The sequence below is a fragment of the Bos indicus x Bos taurus genome, chromosome 20 (assembly GCF_003369695.1).
Source record: "Bos indicus x Bos taurus breed Angus x Brahman F1 hybrid chromosome 20, Bos_hybrid_MaternalHap_v2.0, whole genome shotgun sequence".
NCBI classification, from domain to species: domain Eukaryota; kingdom Metazoa; phylum Chordata; class Mammalia; order Artiodactyla; family Bovidae; genus Bos; species Bos indicus x Bos taurus.
Window position 1 is genome coordinate 2,742,162 of NC_040095.1, and position 21,050 is coordinate 2,763,211.

The window sequence follows — 21,050 nt, forward strand, 5'->3', positions numbered from 1 at the left end:
AAGACTAGAGATCTCTTCAAGAAAATTAAGAGATACCAAGGGAACATTTCACGCAAAGATGGGCTCAATAAAGGACAGAAACGATATGCACCTAACAGAAGCAGAAGATATTAAGAAGAGGTGGCAAGAATACACAGAACTATACAAAAATGATCTTCATGACCAAGATAACCACGATGGTGTGATCGCTCACCTTGAGCCAGATATCCTGGATTGTGAAGTCAAGTGGGCCTTAGGAAGCATCACTAAGAAGAAAGCTAGTGGAGGTAATGGAATTCCAGCTGAGCTATTTCAAATCCTAAAAGATGATGCTGTGAAAGTACTGCACAATATACCAGGAAATCTGGAAAACACGGCAGTGGCCACAGGACTGGAAAAGGTCAGTTTTCATTCCAATCCCAAAGAAAGCCAATGCCAAAGAATGCTCAAACTACCACACAATTGCACCCATCTCACATGCTAGCAAAGTAATGCTCAAAGATTGAAGGCAGAAGAAGAGGACGAGAGGATGAGATGGTTGGATGGCATCACCGACTCGATGGACGTGAATTTGAGCAGACTCTGGGAGTTGGTGATGGACAGGGAAGCCTGGTGTGCTACGGTCTGTGGGGTAGCAAAGAGTCAGACACTGAACTGAACTGAGTACTAATGATAGTATCTAATTCATTTTGGGCCATTGGAAGGATTAAATGAGTTAATAATTTTAAAGTGCTTAGGACAATACATGGGAAATAGTAAGCACTGTATTACCAAAAGAAACTCCAGAACAATTATTTTTTTAAAAATCAAACATTATACTATGAACATTTTACCTGGACGTTAAGTAAAAAATGAAGAAGAAATTGTTAGTTGCTCAATATTCAAGCTATACTGTAATTTAAGTATCTTTGCTTTGGGAATTTTAGGTTGTTTCTCAGTTTTTCCTTATTACAAAGGTGAATATTCTTTTAGCTGTATCTTTACATAGATCAAGATAATTTTATTGGAGTCATATCCTAAAAGCTGAGTAGCTGGTTGAATAGTATATATATGGCACTTTAAAGGCTCAGCACACATCACCACAGGGCCTTCTGGAAAAGTACCAGTTTCTCCTCTGAACCCAAAGGCTATGAGAAGTTATGGTTTTTTTCTGCAGTTGAACACTAGGTAGTAGGATTATTATCTTTTCCAACTAATGTCTCATTTTTATTTGTATTTCCTTGTTTAGAAGTGGTATCAAACATTATTTTCCATTCCTTTTCTTGTCATTTCTATTTTTCTTTGTGCTTTTTTATTATATGTAGATTGTATCATTTGGTTTTCTTTTATGATTCTTTCCTAGTTTATTCATAATTATTCAATATATATCAGTATATATCAAAGATTGTAATATTTTGCTATTCATTTTGAATATGTCTTCTGTATATATTTTAATGTCTTAGAAATTTCTTTTTTACTGGCTTTAAAATATTTATATTCCTGGAGAAGGCAGTGGCTACCCACTCCAGTATTCTTACCTAGAGAATCCATGGACAGAGGAGAGAGAGCCTGGTGGGATATAGTCCATCGGATCGCAAAGAGTTGGACACGACTGAGCGACTAAGTACACAAAATATTTATATATTCAAATGTGGATTTTTTTCTTTCATATTTTTAAAACATTAATTCATTAATTTGGCTGTGTCAGGTCTTAGTTGTGGCATAAGGGACTTTTAGTTGCATCATGCGAACTCTTAGTTGTAGCATGTGGGGTCTAAGTTCCCTGACCAGGGATCAAACCCAGACCCTGTATTGGAAGCATGGAATCTTGGCCACTGGGCCACTGAAGAAGTCCCTATCATATAGTTTTAATGCTCATATTTAGGAAGGTTATTCCATGCCTGGATAATAAAAATATTCACCTACATTTTTTCCTGGTTCTTTTACAATTTCAGCTTTTTATATTTAATTTTTAATATATTCAACATATATTTTATTTTATATGCTTTTTTGAATGTTTCCAAGGTATTAACTAGTCAATGTCAACTCCACTCTCTACCAATTTAAAATGCCACTTAAATGTTACTCAGAATTCTTATGTCCCTTTCTAGGTGTTTCATTCTTTTCCACTGACCTTCAGTTCAGTTCAGTTCGGTCGCTCAGTCATGTCCGACTCTTTGTTACCCCATGAACTGCAGCACGCCAGGCCTCCCAGTCTATCACCAACTCCCGGAGTTCACTCAGACTCACGTCCATCTAGTCGGTGATGCCATCCAGCCATCTCATCCTCTGTCATCCCCTTCTCCTCCTGCCCCCAATCCCTCCCAGCATCAGGGTCTTTTCCAATGAGTCAACTCTTCGCATGAGGTGGCCAAAGTACTGGAGTTTCAGCTTTAGCATCATTCCTTCCAAAGAAATCCCAGGTCTGATCTTTAAAATGGACTGGTTGGATCTCCTTGCAGTCCAAGGGACTCTCAAGAGTCTTCTCCAACACCACAATTCAAAAGCATCAATTCTTTGGCACTCAGCTTTCTTCACAGTCCAACTCTCACATCCATACATGACCACTGGAAAAACCATAGCCTTGACTAGATGGACCTTTGTTGGCAAAGTAATGTCTCTGCTTTTGAACATGCTATCTAGGTTGGTCATAACTTTCCTTCCAAGGAGTAAGCAACTTTTAATTTCATGGCTGCAGTCACCATCTGCAGTGATTTTGGAGCCCCAAAAAATAAAGTCACTTTTATGAAACACTGACACTGTTTCCACTGTTTCCCCATCTATTTGCCATGACGTGAAGGGACCAGATGCCATGATCTTCGTTTTTTGAATGTTGAGTTTTAAGCCAGCTTTTTCACTCTCCTCTTTCTCCTTCATCAAGAGGCTCTTTAGCTCCTCTTCACTTTCTGCCATAGGGTGGTGTCATCTGCATAGTATATCATTATTACCCTACTGAAGTCTTTAATGTGATATTCTCTCTCATTATTATTTATTATATATTCTTAAGTTTTTAATACCTTTGTTGCCACTTTAAATAGAAATTTCTCATTTCATACCATTTATAACCTTTAAGCTATCTCATTTGAAACTATCTCAATTTGAATCTGAATAGAAAGTAAGTTTTTCCTAAGATTCATTATTTCCAATATGAAACCACTTTAAAATATGAATAGGGACATTCTCAAAATGATTTGTTTAATTTTAAACCAAGTGAATAATTTGCTTCTGTACCATCTTTTAGTGTATACACAACATATTTAGTAAAGTGGGAATTAAGTATAATTTTGGCATAATTATTTTGATTATTTTTTAAAGTTTGCATCATCAAACAGAAAGTTACCTAGTGGTACTATTTCCCTAACTATATATATATAACAGGAAATAAAAGTGGTGTGTATTTGCCAAGTATAAATTTTTAATTTTTTTCTTTAGGCAGCAAACATATTTATTTAGCTTTAAATAAGATTTGTTTTGTGTTTAGTGTATATTCTCTAGAAAACAAAGCCTTAGGTGAAGTTTTATCAGCTAATGTTTTGGGGGGAATGGGGAAAAGGCTACATTTTCAGGGAAGAAAGAAGGAAGGAAAAGTGAGTGAGAAAATGAGAGAAAACAAATAGAATTAATACTCATTTTTCACAGATTCCATTTTTGCAGATTTGTGTATTTGCTAAAATTTGTTTGTTAACCACCAATCAATACTCATGGCAGTGACTGCAGCCATGAAATTAAAAGGCGCTTGCTCATTGGAAGGAAGGCTATGACAAACCTGGACAGTGTATTAAAAAGCTGAGACGTCAGTTTGCTGACAAAGATCCATATAGTCAAAGCTGTGGTTTTTCTAGTAGTCATGTATGGATATGAGAGTTGGACCATAAAGAAAGATGAGCACCGAAAAATTGGTGCTTTCGAATGTGGTGCTGGAGAAGACTCTTGAGAGTCCCTTGGACAGCAAGAACATCAAACCAGTCCATCCTAAAGGAAATCAACTCTGGATGTTCATTGAGAGGACTCCAGTACTTTGGCCAACTGATGCAAAGAGCCAACTCTTCTCACTGGAAAAGACCCTGATGCTGGTAATAGCTTACAGTAAACGGTGTCAGATTTGTAATCTCCAAAGAAGAAGATTTAGCTTTGGGACCAGGGACCAGGCTTGGTCACTCAAGAGCTTTCGTGTAGCAGAGTTTTATTAAAGTATGAAAGGGACAGTGGAAACTTCTGACATAGACATCAGAGGGGGGACGTGGACTAGCCCCCTTGCTAGTCTAAGCAAGGGAGCTATATAATTTTTCAATTGGTTATTACAGTAAACCAAAAGAATGTCTCAAGGTTGTAAAGGTCTTATCAGACCCATTCCCACAATATACCTTTTAAGATAATATAAGTAGTCAGAAGGTTCCCAAGAAGGAGAATCGTGTCCTCAAGCAGGATACATTGTTGTTATATAATCCTTAGTACAGAGTTTACTAAATTGGAAGTGGTCAGACAAGAAATAGCAAGAGTGAACGTTGACATTCTAGGAATCAGCAAACTAAAATGGACTGGAATGGGTGAATTTAACTCAGATGACCATTATATCTACTACTACGGGCAGGAATCCCTCAGAAGAAATGGAGTAGCCATCATGGTCAACAAAAGAGTTCGAAATGCAGTACTTGGATGCAGTCTCAAAAATGACAGAATGATCTCTGTTCGTTTCCAAGGCAAACCATTCAATATCACAGTAATCCAAGTCTGTGCCCCAACCAGTAACGCTGAAGAAGCTGAAGTTGAACGGTTCTATGAAGACCTACAAGACCTTTTAGAACTAACACCCAAAAAAGATGTCCTTTTCATTATAGGGGCCTGGAATGCAAAAGTAGGAAGTCAAGAAACACCTGGAGTAACAGGCAAATTTGGCCTTGGAATACGGAATGAAGCAGGGCAAAGACTAATAGAGTTTTGCCAAGAAAATGCACTGGTCATAGCAAACACCCTCTTCCAACAACACAAGAGAAGACTCTACACATGGACATCACCAGATGGTCAACACTGAAATCAAACTGATTATATTCTTTGCAGCCAAAGATGGAGAAGTTCTATACAGTCAACAAAAACAAGACCAGGAGCTGACTGGCTCAGATCATGAACTCCTTATTGCCAAATTCAGACTGAAATTGAAGAAAGTAGGGAAAACCACTAGACCATTCAGGTATGACCTAAATCAAATCCCTTATGATTATACAGTGGAAGTGAGATTTAAGGGACTAGATCTGATAGATAGAGTACCTGATGAACTATGGACTGAGGTTCGTGACATTGTACAGGAGACAGGGATCAAGACCATCCCCAAGAAAAAGAAATGCAAAAAAGCAAAATGGCTGTCAGGGGAGGCCTTACAAATAGCTGTGAAAAGAAGAGAAGTGAAAAGCAAAGGAGAAAAGGAAAGATATAAGCATCTGAATGCAGAGTTCCAAAGAATAGCAAGAAGAGATAAGAAAGCCTTCCTCAGAGATCAATGCAAAGAAAGAGAGGAAAACAACAGAATGGGAAAGACTAGAGATCTCTTCAAGAAAATTAGAGATACCAAGGGACCATTTCATGCAAAGATGGGCTCGATAAAGGACAGAAATGGTATGGACCTAACAGAAGCAGAAGATATCAAGAAGAGGTGGCAAGAATACACAGAAGAACTCTACAAAAGAGATCTTCACGACCCAGATAATCACAATGGTGTGATCACTGACCTAGAGCCAGACATCCTTGAATGTGAAGTCAAGTGGGCCTTAGAAAGCACAGGGTAAACTGTATGGTGACAGATGGTAACTAGAGTTATTGTGGTGATCACTTTTTAATGTATATAACCATTAAATTATAACATTGTGCATCTGAAACTTATATAGTGTATACCAATTATACTACAATAAAAATTTAAACCATCTGAAAGAAAAAAAAAAAAAGCATCACTACGAACAAAGCTAGTGGAGGTGATGGAATTCCAGTTGAGCTATTTCAAATCCTGAAAGATGATGCTGTGAAAGTGCTGCACTCAATATGCCAGCAAATTTGGAAAACTCAGCAGTGCCCACAGGACTGGAAAAGGTCAGTTTTCATTCCAATCCCAAAGAAAGGCAATGCCAAAGAATGCTCAAACTACCGCACAATTGCACTCATCTCACATGCTAGCAAAGTAATGCTCAAAATTCTCCAAGCCAGGCTTCAGCAATACATGAACCATGAACTTCCAGTTGTTCAAGCTGGTTTTAGAAAAGGTAGAGGAACCATAGACCAAATTGCCAACATCCGCTGGATCATGGAAAAAGCAAGAGAGTTCCAGATAAACATCTATTTCTGCTTTATTGACTGTGCCAAAGGCTTTGACTGTGTGGATCACAATAAACTGTGGAAAATTCTGAAAGAGATGGGAATACCAGACCACCTGACCTTCCTCTTGAGAAACTTTTATGCAGGTCAGGAAGCAACAGTTAGAACTGGACATGGAACAACAGACTGGTTCTAAATAGGAAAAGGAGTACGTCAAGGCTGTATATTGTCACCCTGCTTATTTAACTTATATGCAGAGTACATCATGAGAAACGCTGGCCTGGAAGAAGCACAAGCTGGCATCAAGATTGCTGGAAGAAATATCAGTAACCTCAGATATGCAGATGACACCACCCTTATGGCACAAAGTGAAGAGGAACTATAAAAAGCTTCTTGATGAAGGTGAAAGAGGAGAGTGAAAACGTTGGCTTAAAACTCAACATTCAGAAAACGAAGATCATGGCATCTGGTCCCATCACTTCATGGGAAATAGATGGGGAAACAGGGGAAACAGTGTTAGAGTTTATTTTCTGGTGCTCCAAAATCACTGCAGATGGTGATTGCAGCCATGAAATTAAAAGACGCTTTCTCCTTGGAAGGAAAGTTATGACCAACCTAGATAGCATACTCAAAAGCAGAGATATTACTTGGACAACAAAGGTCCGTCTAGTCAAAGCTATGTTTTTTCCAATGGTCATATAGGGATGTGAGAGTTGGACTGTGAAGAAAGCTGAGCACCGAAGAATTGATGCTTTTGAACTGTGGTGTTGGAGAACTCTTGAGAGTCCCTTGGACTGCAAGGAGATCCAACCAGTCCATTCTAAACGAAATCAGTCCTGGGTGTTCTTTGGAAGGACTGATGCTAAAGCTGAAACTCCAGTACTTTGGCCACCTCATGCGAAGAGTTGACTCATTGGAAAAGACTCTGATGCTGGGAGGGATTGGGGGCAGGAGGAGAAGGGGACGACAGAGGATGAGATGGCTGGATGGCATCACTGACTCGATGGACGTGAGTCTGAGTGAACTCCGGGAGTTGGTGATGCACAGGGAGGCCTGGCGTGCTGCGATTCATGGGGTTGCAAAGAGTCGGACACGACTGAGTGACTGAACTGATCTGAACTGAAAAGAGTTTAAGCTGAGTTGTTTTTGTTATGTAATCATTAGCTCTGGGCATAAAGAAAAAAATGTTTTATGTGACTAAGACTAAGGAATGTAGGAAAAAAATGTTTGTCCTTTCCTTCTCCTTGAGAATTCCCAACCCCGTATCTCCCCCTTGATAGCCCCAGACCCCTTTCTCCTCCTTGGGGATTCTGGACTTCTTATCAACCTGCCTAGGAATTGACTCTCATTTCTCCCTTTTCTTTTAGGAGAATTATGTTGTCAAGGGAAAGAGGTGTCATTTTCATTCCATAACTACTTCCTGCTGTGATTGGGCGTTGTCCCTAAATTGTCCTAACTCTCATATTGAGGGTCTCTGATCCAGGGGCCCCAAGTAATAGTTGGAGGAGGCTGTGGCACTCCTAGGAGCTTGAACAACCATTTATAACCTAAAAGCTTTCAGATGATTAGAAACAAATCCCCATTATATAGTTACAGATGTAAGGCAAGATAGTCATTAAACCAAGTTAAATCATAATCAAAATTAAAAGTTATGTTATGTCAATAGTTACAGCAGTCCATCTTAGGATCGTTAGATGTCATCAGATAAAGAAGAGACGTCACATATTGTTGGTGAAGGCATTCGCAGAATTGAAGAAAGTCCTTTCCTTGAAGTGGAGAAAGCCACCATGTTAAGCCTTCAATTGATGAGGAAGTTGAAAAGCTCAGAGCTGAGTCACATAGTTAATTCTAAGGCTTCAAGATCTATGATGATATCTCTGCACAAAAACTGTCTGTCATTGAGATAATCCCATTTTTGAGGGGCCAGTTCGAGCCCTCGTTTAAGTATGGGTTAAACTTTAAACCAGCTGTCTTGTATTTCTTGAATTAGCTTACACAGATGTCCCTTAATAATGTCATTAGTCTTTTCTCCCTTTTCTGAAGATTAGGGTCTCCAGGAACAGTGTAAGTGATATTCTATTCCTAGAGCTTTCAACACCCCTTGAATTACAGCAGCTTTAAAGAGCCATTGTCACTCTGAACTTTAGAGTTTAAGATCCCACTTACATGATGCGAAGTCCATATAGTAAGATTTTGCCCATTAGTAAACTTAGGAGCTTTAGGCATTAGAGAAACAATAGTAGCAATTACTCTTAAGGCATGTGGCCTTAGCCTTTTTTTCAGTAAGGAACTAAACTCTAATCCTGTGGGCAAGCTCAAAGTTGGAGCCTGCAGAAGAGCAGCTTGAAGAGCCTTAAAAAGCCTTTTGAGTCTGTGGGGACCAAACCCGCTTGTTAGTTTGGGCCTGCTGATTCTCAGTTATAAGTTTATATAAAGGCCGGGCAAGTTCCCCATAACCCAGAATCCAAATGCGGCAATAGCCTGTTATGCCCAAGAATCCTCTCAATTGTTTTAAAGTCATAGGTAAAGGATGATTTAATATAGGTTTAACTCTAGAAAGAAAGTGAAAAGTGAAAGTGAAGTCACTCTGTCATGTCCGAGTCTTTGCGATCCTGTGGACTTTAGCCTACCAGGCTCCTCTGTCCATGGGATTCTCCAGGCAAGAATACTGGAGTGGGTTGCCATTTCCTTCTCCAGGGGCTCTTCCTGACCCTGGGATTGAACCCGGGTCTCCTGCATTGGAGGCAGGACACTTTAACCTCTGAGCAACCTTCAAATCAATGACTGAAAAATATTTGGCTCGTTCAGGGTTTTCAGACAATAAAGTATAAGGATAAGGCACTTATTATTCATACATCTTGAACAAGTCTCCATTTATCATTTGACTCTTTTTACACCCAAAATAGGAGTGTTCATGGACTATATAGGATTATTATAGGGAATTAATAGCCCTTGTTCCTTTAAATTTTCCATGATGGGTTTTAAAACTTCCTTAACCCAGGGCTTTAGTGGGTACTGCTTTTGATGTGGAAATAGGTGAGGGTCTTTGAGCTTGATAATGACAGGAACAGCATTTTGTGTTCTACCCACAGTTTTTACATCAGAGGGGAAAGATTGTGGGCAGGAGGAAAAGGGGGTGACAGATGATAAAACTGTTGGATGGCATCACTGACTCAATGGACATAGTTTTGAGCAAACCCCAATAGATAGTGAAGGATGGGGAAGCCTGGTGTGCTGCAGTCCATGGGGTTGCAAGGAACCGGACATGACTTAGTGACTGAACAACAACAAATTGTAGTCATTCTTGGTTCTGTGCAAAGTGGCTAAAAATTTGAGTTGCCCAGTGTACATTTTCACAGCTGAGGTTGAACAGATGGTGTCTTCTTGTTTCAGCACTCATACCATAAACATGTCCTTTTTGCCTTCTGATTTAGTGCCATATTTTTCATGCCTTGTTCTTTCTGTCGGTGGTCTCACTGTTTAAGATGTCTCTCCATTATAGTGCTGAGGTGCTCTCTGGTGTCCCTAAGCACAAGAAGACTGTAATGTGCCTTACAGAGAAAGTACATTTGCTAGGCAGGCTTTCTTCAGGAGCAAATTTTAATGCTCTTGGCTGTGAGCTCAAAGTTAATGAATCAAAAATATATATTAAATAAGGTGTCTTTAAACAGAAACACATAAAACAGGTTATGTGTTGAGTAGCTGATGAAAATATTGTGACCAGAGTTCCTCAGGAACCTATTCCTTTATTTCCTCTAGGAGCAGTGGGTTAGTATTTGCTAATTCAGTTTTCACAGCAATTTTATAGCACATAACTGCCATAAATAATGAGAGTCAATTATAAAAGGTGGTGCATTCCACACCTGGTTGCACACTTTTACAGATTTCCCCAGAGACCACATGGAACAGCTATGTTTCAAAACAGTCCGTCTTGGTGGTGGCAGGGCAATGGGGACTAAGGGCAAGCAGTTTCTCTCATCACTTACTTCTGTGGCCCACTCTTTAGTGGCTGAAATCTACTCCTGGAGTGGGTAACTTTTCTGTGCTTCTTAGGTTTGTTCCTTGGCCCCTTTGAGGAGATGCTGCGTGTGCCAGAGCTTCTGTTGGTTCTATTGGTTGGAGGTGGGGGCTGGCTGGAGCTATGGTAGGCCTTTCCTCTCCCCTGAGTGAGGACTTATAACTTCAGAAACTGTATGAATCTTTCCTGGGCTACAAGGCAAGTAGTTGAGTCCAGGGATGAGAAGAGGTGGTGGTGGGGATGGTGAGTGTTTAAGCCAAGCAGATTCAAGGTGGGGTATGTACCAGGACTTACATATTTTGTCTATAAAAAAGACATAAGTATGTGTTCTAACATACATAGATTTTGAATTAGACAAGAACTATGTTTTATGTAAAAATTTAACATATCAATTTCATATGAAGAAATTCCAAGTAACTAGAACTGTAATATTATTCGCCTTCTGTGTATTATTGTTAGGTGATAACCATTGTAACTCCTGGGAAAACACTACAAAATTAGAAGTTCAGAAGTTCTTGCCAAAAATTTATGTTATTTTATCAGGAAAAGGTTGATATTCATAAAAACTTTCAATATTATGATAACGACATTTAAGACATGTTTAAAATTTCAAAATATGCTACTTTGACTTAGCAAATAAGAATATTTGTGCTCATGCCACACAATTCTAATTAAATAAAGATAATTTAATAGTGATTTTAGTTTCACTCATGAACAGAATATAAACATTTTGAGAGATTTCCTAGGGATTTGTCTTCCCCTGTGTCCTCTTTACTTTGCTAGTGATTGCTTCCTTTAGGCACACTCCTCTCGGTTAGAGCACCCTCTGTTTCTCCATGCCGTTCTCATGTACTGGCCTCCCACTCATTCCTCATTATTCACTGAAGGCTTTTGCAACTAGCTGTGTTTTGCTCTCTGTCCCAAACCCTGCTGTGGTATAGATAAGTGTCACTTCTTTCCCATTCAGTCGTTTGCTTCCTCTTCTCTACTCAGAAACTTCTGGTGGCTTTTTCTGTCCCACATGAGAGAAATTCCAAAATCTTGGCCATGGCCCAGAGTGTACAGTGCTACTTCTCTGACCTTATTTCCTATACTTTGTCATTCAGCTCAACTACATACACTGGCTTCCTTGGTATTCTTTGAGTATTACTAATATATTTTCACTGTAGGGGCTTTGTGCTTCCCTTGTGCTTGGAATGCTTTCTCCCAGATTTTATATAGTACTCTGTCACTTCAGTCAGGTCTGTATCCAGATGTCTCTACCTCTTTGACCTCCCTTTCCGAAATAACATCCTTATCCTACTCTATTTTTTCCTCTCAGTACTTACTATCTCTTAATGTTTAGTTGTTTATTTCACTAGAATAGGGAAGGAATAAGCTTTATCTGCTTTGTTTGCCCCTGTATTTTTATCTCCTCTGTGTGGCAGAACCTAAACTCAGAGTTTTCTCTTAATCTCTTGAGCAGTATGAAAATATTACACTCTTCTGTGGATAGGTACCGGTGTGTGTGTATATGTGTGTGTGTGTGTGTGTGTGTGTGTGCTCAGTTGCTCAATCATGTCTGACTCTTTGTGACCCCATGAACTGTATTAACCTCCTAAGATACATTTTTTTTTTAACCTTAACTGAGCCCTCAGCATGGCTCAGTAATTCTGTGTTGTTTTAGTAATTCCTATCTTCTGATTACCAAACACTTATCGAACTGGTTCTCTTGCAAGTTTTATCCCACATGTACCTCTAATTCAGTGACTAAAATTAAACTCATCTCTTCCATCCACTCCCAACCCTGACTTTCTTCATGTGTCTCATCACTGTCCACTTAGTTGCCAAGGCCTAAATCCTGGGACTTCTCCTTAACTTTTTCTTTTTTCTCTCACCAGCATCCATATGGTCATCAAAGTCTATCAACTTTTACCTTCTACTTATCCTAGCTAGTTTCAATTATTTCTGTCACCCTGCTGTTTTAACGCCTGTCATCATTTACCTAGAGTCATGCTGTAATTTGAAATCGACACTCTGTTTCCTTTCTGGCTTTCAAAAACAAAGATCTGATTATATCTGTGCTTTGCTTAAACTCTGCAATGACTTTCATTGCTATTGGGATTAAAATTAATGTGGCTTGTCAGGCTCTTCATAATCAGGGTCCTACCTGTCTCATTAGCCTTATCTCCTGCCACTAACTGCTTTATAGCCATACTGGACTTTTTTTCAGCTCTTCAATGAGTCATGCCTTTTTTTTCCCCCTGTCTAGATAACTACACACACTTGCCATTTTCTCTCAATGCTCTCTTTGCTCTGTTACATCCAAGAATGTCAGGAGTTCTTGCTACTTTCTTCATAGTGTTTATTATAGCGCTTGTCATTGCTTATTCTAATTATTTGTTTTATTGTCTTTCCCAGCATAGATTATAGATTTCTGGAGGACTGGGAATATATATGTTTTGCTCAGTGTTATTTTCTGAACTCCTAACATATACCTACCATTATAGTAGGCCTTCAAGTGTTTATTGACTGAAAAACTACTTATGTAATTGGATATAAGGAGAATGTAAAAGAGATAAAAGAGTTAATTATCCAAAAATTCATTTCTTTATACTTGTAATGGTGTGCATATACTTGAATCAAAGTTATTTAATGTATTTTGTATTTGTATTCCCTTCATGCTCCAAAGATAATTTAAGATAAAGGTAAAAATAAATGTAGGCCACTAAATTTAAACTGCAAGTGAATATTCAATAACCTAACCTAACCTATATACAATACAAACTCTGGTGTTAAGCGTTTGTTAGAGGTGGCCACAAATCTTTGAAGAGTCCTATGGCAGAGACTACTAGTTGTCTTGTATCTCTTCTTTCCTTCTTCTGCAGTAATAGAATACCTGAAATGTTTTGCTGGGCATTGGCCACCTGAATAAAGACTAGATTTACTATAATTTCTTACATCTGGGTATGGTTAAGTGACTATATTCTGGGCAGTTGAATGTAAGTAAACGTGGTGTGTGTAACATATATGCACATGGGTTTATCTGAAGAATCTATCCTAAACCATGAAGTGACTGGGCGAGTGAAGGCAATTATAACAACAAGATGGAGGGAACCTGCGTCTGGATACACCATGGCTCACCAGCTAGTCCTAGAGCGTTGCCTTGGATTTTTGCTTGAGAGAGAAATCAACATCTGTATTGTTCAAGCAATTGTTATTTTGGATTTCAGTTACTTGCAGCTGAACTTCCTGTATTAATGCAACTATCAAAGCGTATTTGACAAAAGGGTCATGTACCCGCCCTGGGAACTTTTTCCTACTCTCCTGCTTGGGATAGCATTGCCTCTTAAGCAAATGCAAATCACCAGCTTAATATGAGTTGTAAAGGCACCCCAGCAAACTTGTCTTTTGGTTTCATGTCTTCTTCAGATTTTTGGAATGTATGCTATTTAAAGGAAATGAAAGTAAACAAGCAATTGCATAGAATCAGCAAAGAACTAAAGTAGGAAAAGGGAGGTCCTACTCATAAAGAATTTAAAAGCAGGATATGCATTACTTAAAATCACCTGAATCCAGAGATGAGGCTTGGTGTCTGTATTTATTTAACTAAAACTACTTCAGCAGTCTATGCGTTGAACAATACGTAGACTTTAAAAGCTAGCTTTGTTCCTCCTTTCAAATCAAAGAATAAATACTTCTTTAGAAAAACAAACGTGGTTGATAATATGATTTTTAAATTTGATCTTTATTAAGCTTTCCTTCATAAATTTTAATAGCATTAAAGATATTTAGTGAGTGAAGTTACTTTTAAATAAGTAGCTTAATTTAGCTATTTAACTATAAAAATGGTTGCCAAAATATTATTTCATAACACTTTGGCAGTAAATATCAAGATTTATAAAGAAGTTCATTTGCTGTAAACAAGGTATTTTCTTCCTAGAACTCTTTGCTAGTAGGATAAAGGACAGTAGTTGTATTTCAATGAAATATGTTTATATTCAAAATGAGATTATTAAAACTTAACATAGCCTTAATTTTATACTGTTTTAGAAAATTAATAATATGAAAAAAATAATTGGGCAAGATGTTTAGTTAGACAGATCAGTGGAATTAAATAAAATATCCAGAAAGTAATACAAATTCACAAATGGACCTAATGTATATAATAAGGGGTAATTCAAAATGGTGGGCAAAAATAGACTATATGAGAAACAAATGAAGTGTTGAAGCAGCTGGGTAGTCATCTGCAAAAAATGTTGAGCCATATCTCACAAGAGATGTTCAAGATTAAGTTCCAGTGTATCATAGCAGTATATATAAAAAGATGAAATATAAAAGCACCTCAGATTTGGGTAAGATGTTGTTCTTATGCAAAATCCATAAGAGTTGTCTGAGCAGTAGGTTTTTCATTTATTAGCTGAAAGGAAACAAGGTGATTGATGGCTAGAGTTTTAGAAGTTTTCTGCATGTAATCTTTTAGTAATTAAAAATTATAATGAATTATTAATAAAAGACACCTTAGTGAAACCCTAAGGAATAAAAGGGATTGAAGGAGGACCACAGATGATGGACACAAGGAGGTCTCCTGTTATGCAGAACATTAGTTGTTATAAGATTAAAAAATAATAAATATTAGAGATACCATTTTTTCAGATTCCAGTAAGTTCTAAAGTTTAGTATCACTCTGAATTATCTATGTGTATAGACACTCTCCTTTACTGGTGACAGGAGTATAAGTGATTTCAATTTCATTGGAAGGCAACTTCATTGGAATAGCTATCAGAATTATAAATTCATATTCTTTAAGCCAATAATTTGACTTTTACTATAAGGTTTATATTGTAACTGTAAATGTGTGGAATGATGTGTTAAAGGTTGTGAATTGCAGTGTTTTTGTAACAGCAAAATATCATAAGCAACTTTAGTGTCCATCAGTAGGGGAATGTTGAAAATAATATGGTTAATGGCAGCACACTCGAGTATTCTTGCCTGGAAAAATCCCATGGACAGAGGAGCCTGGTGGGCTACAATCTATGGGGTCATTAAAGAGTCAGACATGACTTAGTGACTGAGCACACATGGTCATATAGTGGAATGTTAAACAGCTGTAAAAAGAGAATAAGGAAGTTCTTTATATCTGACATGAAAAATCTATAAGGTAAATGAAGAAAGCTAGGTTTAACAGTATAACAGCATAGTGTGCTTCGTATGTGTGAAGCGTTTGGAGGAGAATCATGAGTCGTATTCGCCTGCACACACATTCACCAAGTCTCTGAACGACACGCGCTGTTGACAGTGCGTGTGTGTATGTCCTTGTGTGCGTGCGTGGATGGACGTGGACGGGTTAGGGCTGGGTCCAGTTGCCTTTGTACAATGAGAAATAAAAGTAGGTACTATTTCCTCCAGAAGTTCTATTTCTGTCTCTTAAAAATTTTATTATGGTATGCTGATTTTGTTAGCACCAGCCGTTTGGCAGCCGTTCTTTGGAAAATTTTAATGAAAATAGATAATAGAAGGATTTTTTTTTTTTTTTTCGGGGGAAGGGTGGGGGAAAATCCTAGGCTAAGCTTTTTATTCTAGTAAGTTTTTCTTTAGAAATTTTAACTTAGCCTTTAGTTCATTTATGATTTTTGATATAATTGCACACTTATATTAAAAATGTTTGATTTTGTTAAGATCATCTTGTAATTTATTTCAGGTAAAATTTTTATTACTCATTAAGAAAGCGATACAGCTTAATGGATGTGCCTCTTAATTTTTTTTTTTTTGGTACTTTGAACCATGTGAGCTCAAAATATATGGTTTGATGAAAATGTGTTGTAATGAAAAAATACAAAATTACACATTCAATATCACTCTCGTTTACTAAAATGTTTTATAAATATATATTTTTATACATTTTTAAGTTGATATCTATGTTTATATGATATATAATGGTAGGTATTTACCATATAGATGTTATATATTTATATGTATATCACATGTATTTATATATAAAATTTAGTAAATTAATGACTGTTATGTCCATGTAGGTGTCTAGGCATGTATATGTATGTGTTAGGAAAAAAGGATAGAAGGAATTTGACCAGATTGTAGTATCTCTTAGTGTGGGATTTCAGATGATTTTTGAAATATTTTCTTTATAAGCATTTGTATTTTTTCACTTTTTATATTATATAAAATTGTTGATAAATGTTTTAATATTATTTCTCTAAGAACTTTTACTGAAGCCTTTTTTTTCCTTCATGAAAAGAGTTTTTCAGCTTATATCTTTAATGGATACCGGATTGCCTCAGTGTTCTAATGAGAAAATAGAACTTGCAATTCTGTGGTTCTTGGATCAGTTTCGTAAAACATATGTTGGTGATCAACTTCAAAGAACCTCAAAGGTAGGTTTTTACTAGAGATTAAAACTAGTATTATTGAAGAAAAGATGTTCACATGTAACACCTTTAAGCTGAATGATATATTTGAGCAGTTTCTACATAAAAAATTAATTGATCAATTGAAGTCGATTAATTGTTAGTAAAGGCAATGTGAGATTGCTCGCCTTATGCTTAGATTTACCGTTGTCTTTGAAGATTGATTGGCAGTTAGTGAATATTTGTTATGTAGTTAGTCATCAAATAGTTAAGGGTAAAACACTGTACTGAATTTTGCCTTATTGTGTTGTATTTCAAGGTTTAAAACATAAATTTACTCTTTTAGTAGTTCTGAGAGGTATTTGTTTTGATATTTATTTATGTGATTTCTAGCATATTTTCCACTCATTCCTCAGCATTTGTACATGATAAATGATGAGGACAAGAAGAGTAAGAAAACAAGTCTTTGAGAGGCCACAATTAACCCACCTTAGTGAAGGGAACACTTGTACTCTGCTAGTTGAAAGTTTTAGCTTGATATTTGGATAAATTGATCTTAAGGCAGTAAGGTGTTATTGAAGGCGTTTATGTGAACCTAACCAGATATTTAGTAGTACTGTGACACTTGAGTAAGATTCATGAGGTTTTTTTTTTTTTCTTCCCCACATCCTTCTCTGTAGCAAGTCCTAAGAATATTCTTACCTGTAACCTTTGTATTTGTAGTTTGTATTAGTAATGTAGAGGGATTAAGTTCTAGAAAAAGCTTTTTATATTGGACTGAGCTTTTTTGTTCTTGGAAAATTTAGCTAAACCTTCAGTTCATTTATGGTTTTCTCTTAATAGTGGTTGTATAATAGTTTGAAAAGTATTTGATTTTGTTAAGATCATCCTTTAGTTTATTTCAGGTAAAGTTTTCTTCGTTTTTCAAAAAAGTGATGTAGCTTGATACTTTCTTTGTCAAATATACTGTGATATTTTATTGCTGTTTCAGGATTTTTTTTGTTCAGGATTAATATTAATAAAATTTTCTTAGAATTAAGCTAATACTGAATGAGACCACTAGGGAGAAAAAGGAGTAGCTAGATATAACTGTTTCAGGTTGACAATAAGACAAAGGAGAATCAGACAAAAATTACATGGTATGAAATTTATACACATGGAATTATGATAAATTGTCAGGTTTTAAATGTACCCAGAGAGTTTGTATTTTGCTTTTGCAGAAGTGAATACACTGGAAATATTACTTATCCAATATCTATTTGGTCTGGGTTTTAAATCAAAACAGTGTAATATAGAGTGGAAAAGCCTTCTAATAATTGTGGGGCTTCCCTGGTGGCTCAGACGGTAAAGCGTCTGCCTGCAATGCAGGAGACCTGGGTTCGATCCCTGGGTCAGGGAAGATCCCCTGGAGAAGGAAATGGCAACCCACTCCAGTACTCTTGTCTGGAAAATTCCATGGATGAAGGAGCCTGGTAGGCTACAGTCCATGGGATGGCAAAGAGTCAGACACGACTAAGCAACTTCACTGGTTCACTGGATTCTGTAGGGCATACACAGATTTCATGTGACTGTAGCTTTATGGGTTAAAGGCATACAGGAATTCTCAGGACCTCCAGACCAAGGTCCTGTGACCAAGGTCAGTGTCAAAACAAATAATCTGAAAGTTTCCTGGATTCCTGTACCTCCCTGGGCTGTTAACTTTGTGGCCACTGCTGTACAGTCAGGAAGTCCAGGGCAGAGAGGAGAGACTCTCTGTAGTCCTGGATGTCTTGTGACCCAGCCAGTGTTTAGGTGGGCACAGTCTTAATTGTTCTGCAGTGTTTGCTGCTACTGTGGCAGGATTGACCTTAGCAAGACATGAAAAGTGGGAGATGGTTGTGTTGATATACAGTTGATTGATTTTCCCAAAGAAATGGGAGATCTAGATTTTTATGTAGAACCATTTTATCTCTTAACAGCTTTACTGGTTTATAATTGGAATAAACTGCACTTATTTAAACTGTGGGGCATCCTAGGTAATTCAGTAGTAAAGAATCTGCCTGCCAAGCAGGGGACACTGGTTCAGTCCCTGAGTCAAATAGATCCCTTGGAGAAGAAAATGGCAACCCACCTCAGTGCTCCTTCCTGGAGAATCATGGACAGAGGAGCCTGCTGGGCTACAGTCCATGGGGTCGCGTAAGAGTCAGGCACAACTTAGCGACTGAATAACTGTCTTCTAAAATGCTGTCTACCTGCTTTTCTATTTTGAGGAAAACTGACTTTGAACTCATAAGTTTCTACTTTGCTCTTACTTCCTATGTTTGTTCTGTTTCCTAATCTTACTGGTTTTATTTTCTAAATATCTCTCAGCTCCACTCCTTTCTCAAGCCCCTTATTTTTTATCCTTGTTATTACTGCTTGTCATTTCTCACTAGATTTCAGAAGTCTTTTGGTTTTACTCTGTGTTTCCTTTTTGCCTCCTTCCAGTCCATTTTCTATACTGCCACCAGAGTAATCTTTTCTTTGGTAGAAAGACAGAGAGAATAGTGTAATGAGTCTTCCAGTTTTGTCAAATATGAATGCTTTGTCACATTTGCTTCAGATCTATATATTTCAAAATTAAACATTAAAAACATATTGGTCTGATTCTGTTCTTCTTACTTCTTGCTCAGAAATAACCACTACCCTAAACTTAGTGTTACTTTCATGCATGATTTTGTTCTTTCCCATATTTCTATATATTTGTTAATAAAACATAGTATTATTAACTTTATGGAAAATTGTTAGGTAATAACTTGCCTTTTTTGATCAACATTGTTTTTGAAATTTATCTATGATATATACAGTTTTAATTATTTTAATTAATAATTAAGTATAGTACTGTGATATATTACTGTAATAATTAAATATAGTACTGTAATATATTACTATGCCATTATATATTCATTTTTTCTGTTATTATATGTTGGGTGTTTCCAGTTTTAATGTTTACCAAAAAACTGCAGTATGTACTCTTAATACCTGTTCCCTCATGCATATGTGTAAGTTTCTCAAAGGTAAAAATACTAGGGGTGGAATTGCTAGGTTGTGGAATGCTCATTATCTTCAGCTTTACAAGATAATGTCAAGTCGTCCTCCTAAGTGTCGTAACAGTTTATTCTTCCTCCCCCAGCAGAGTAGGTATATGTTGCTCTATATTGTCATAATACTTGCTCTTGTCAGTCTTTAAATTTTGCCAGTCATTACAAAATATATTTCTTCACGTGCCATTTCTCTGCTTAAAATGAATGATTTTCCATTATTTACAAAATAAATTTCTTCTATGGTCAAACTTCACTTACCTTTGCAACTTTTTTTTTTGATAATACATTCTCTTCTATGCATGGTGTATGTGTGCTGCTGAATATTTTCCACCCGTATATTTTAATTATCCAAAGAATATTAATAACTGAATGCAGAGTTCCAGAGAATAGCAAGGAGAGATAAGGCCTTTTTAAATGAACAATGCAAAGAAGTAGAGGAAAATAATAAAATGGGAAAGAAAAAAGATCTCTTCAAGAAAACTGGAGATATCAAGGGAACATTTCATGCAAGGATGGACACAATAAGGGACAGAAATGGTAAAGACCTAACAGAAACAGAAGAAATTAAGAAGATATGGCAAGAATACACAGAACTATAGAAACGAGGTCTTAATGACTGGTGTAGTCACTCAACTAGAGCAGACATTTCTAGAGTGTGAAGTCAAGAGGACCTTAGGAGGCATTACTGCAAACAAAGCTAGTTGAGGTGATGGAATTCCATTTGAGCTATTTATTTAAAGTCCTAAAAGGTGATGCTGTTAAAGAGCCGTACTCGATAAGTCAGCAAATTTGGAAAACTCATCAGTGGCCACAGGGCTGGAAAAGGTCAGTTTTCATTCTAATGCCAAAGAAGAACAGTGCCAAAGAATGTTCAAACTACCATACATTTGTGCTCATTTCGCATGCTAGGAAGATTATGCTCAAAATCTTTCAAGCTAGGTTTCAGCAGTACATGAACTGAGAACTTCACACGTACAAACTGGTTTTAGAATAGATAGAGGAACCAAAGATCAAATTGCCAAAATCCATCGGATCATAGAAGAAGTGAAGTGAAGTGAAGTGAAGTCGCTCAGTCATGTCCGCCTCTTTGCGACCCCATGGACTGTAGCCTACCAGGCTTTTCTGTCCATGGGATTCTCCAGGCAAGAGTGGTTGCAAGGCAATTCAAAAAAACACCCACTTCTGCTTCATTGACTACGTTAAAGCCTTTGACTGTGTGGATCACAACAAACTGTGGAAAATCCTTAAAAGAGATGGGAATGCCAGACCTCCTCACCTGCCTCCTGAGAAATCTGTATGCAATCAAGATTCATCAGTTAAAACCAGATGTGGAACAGCGGACTGTTTCCAAATTGGGAAAAGAAGTGA

At 37.2% G+C, this 21,050-nt stretch overlaps 1 protein-coding gene across 6 annotated transcripts in view; it reads left to right on the forward strand.

The window, feature by feature from the left end:
* RANBP17 (RAN binding protein 17) overlaps positions 1 to 21,050 on the forward strand; it is a 375,933-nt gene that overhangs the window by 94,296 nt on the left and 260,587 nt on the right. For all 6 annotated transcript variants that reach the window (XR_003507255.1, XM_027520587.1, XM_027520586.1 and 3 more), the window contains one exon: positions 16,512 to 16,647. Coding sequence is in view for 5 of the 6 variants with exons in the window: in XM_027520587.1 (XP_027376388.1) it covers positions 16,512 to 16,647 (136 nt within the window). In the remaining variant the exon portion in view is untranslated. The remainder of the gene's footprint in view (positions 1 to 16,511; positions 16,648 to 21,050) is intronic.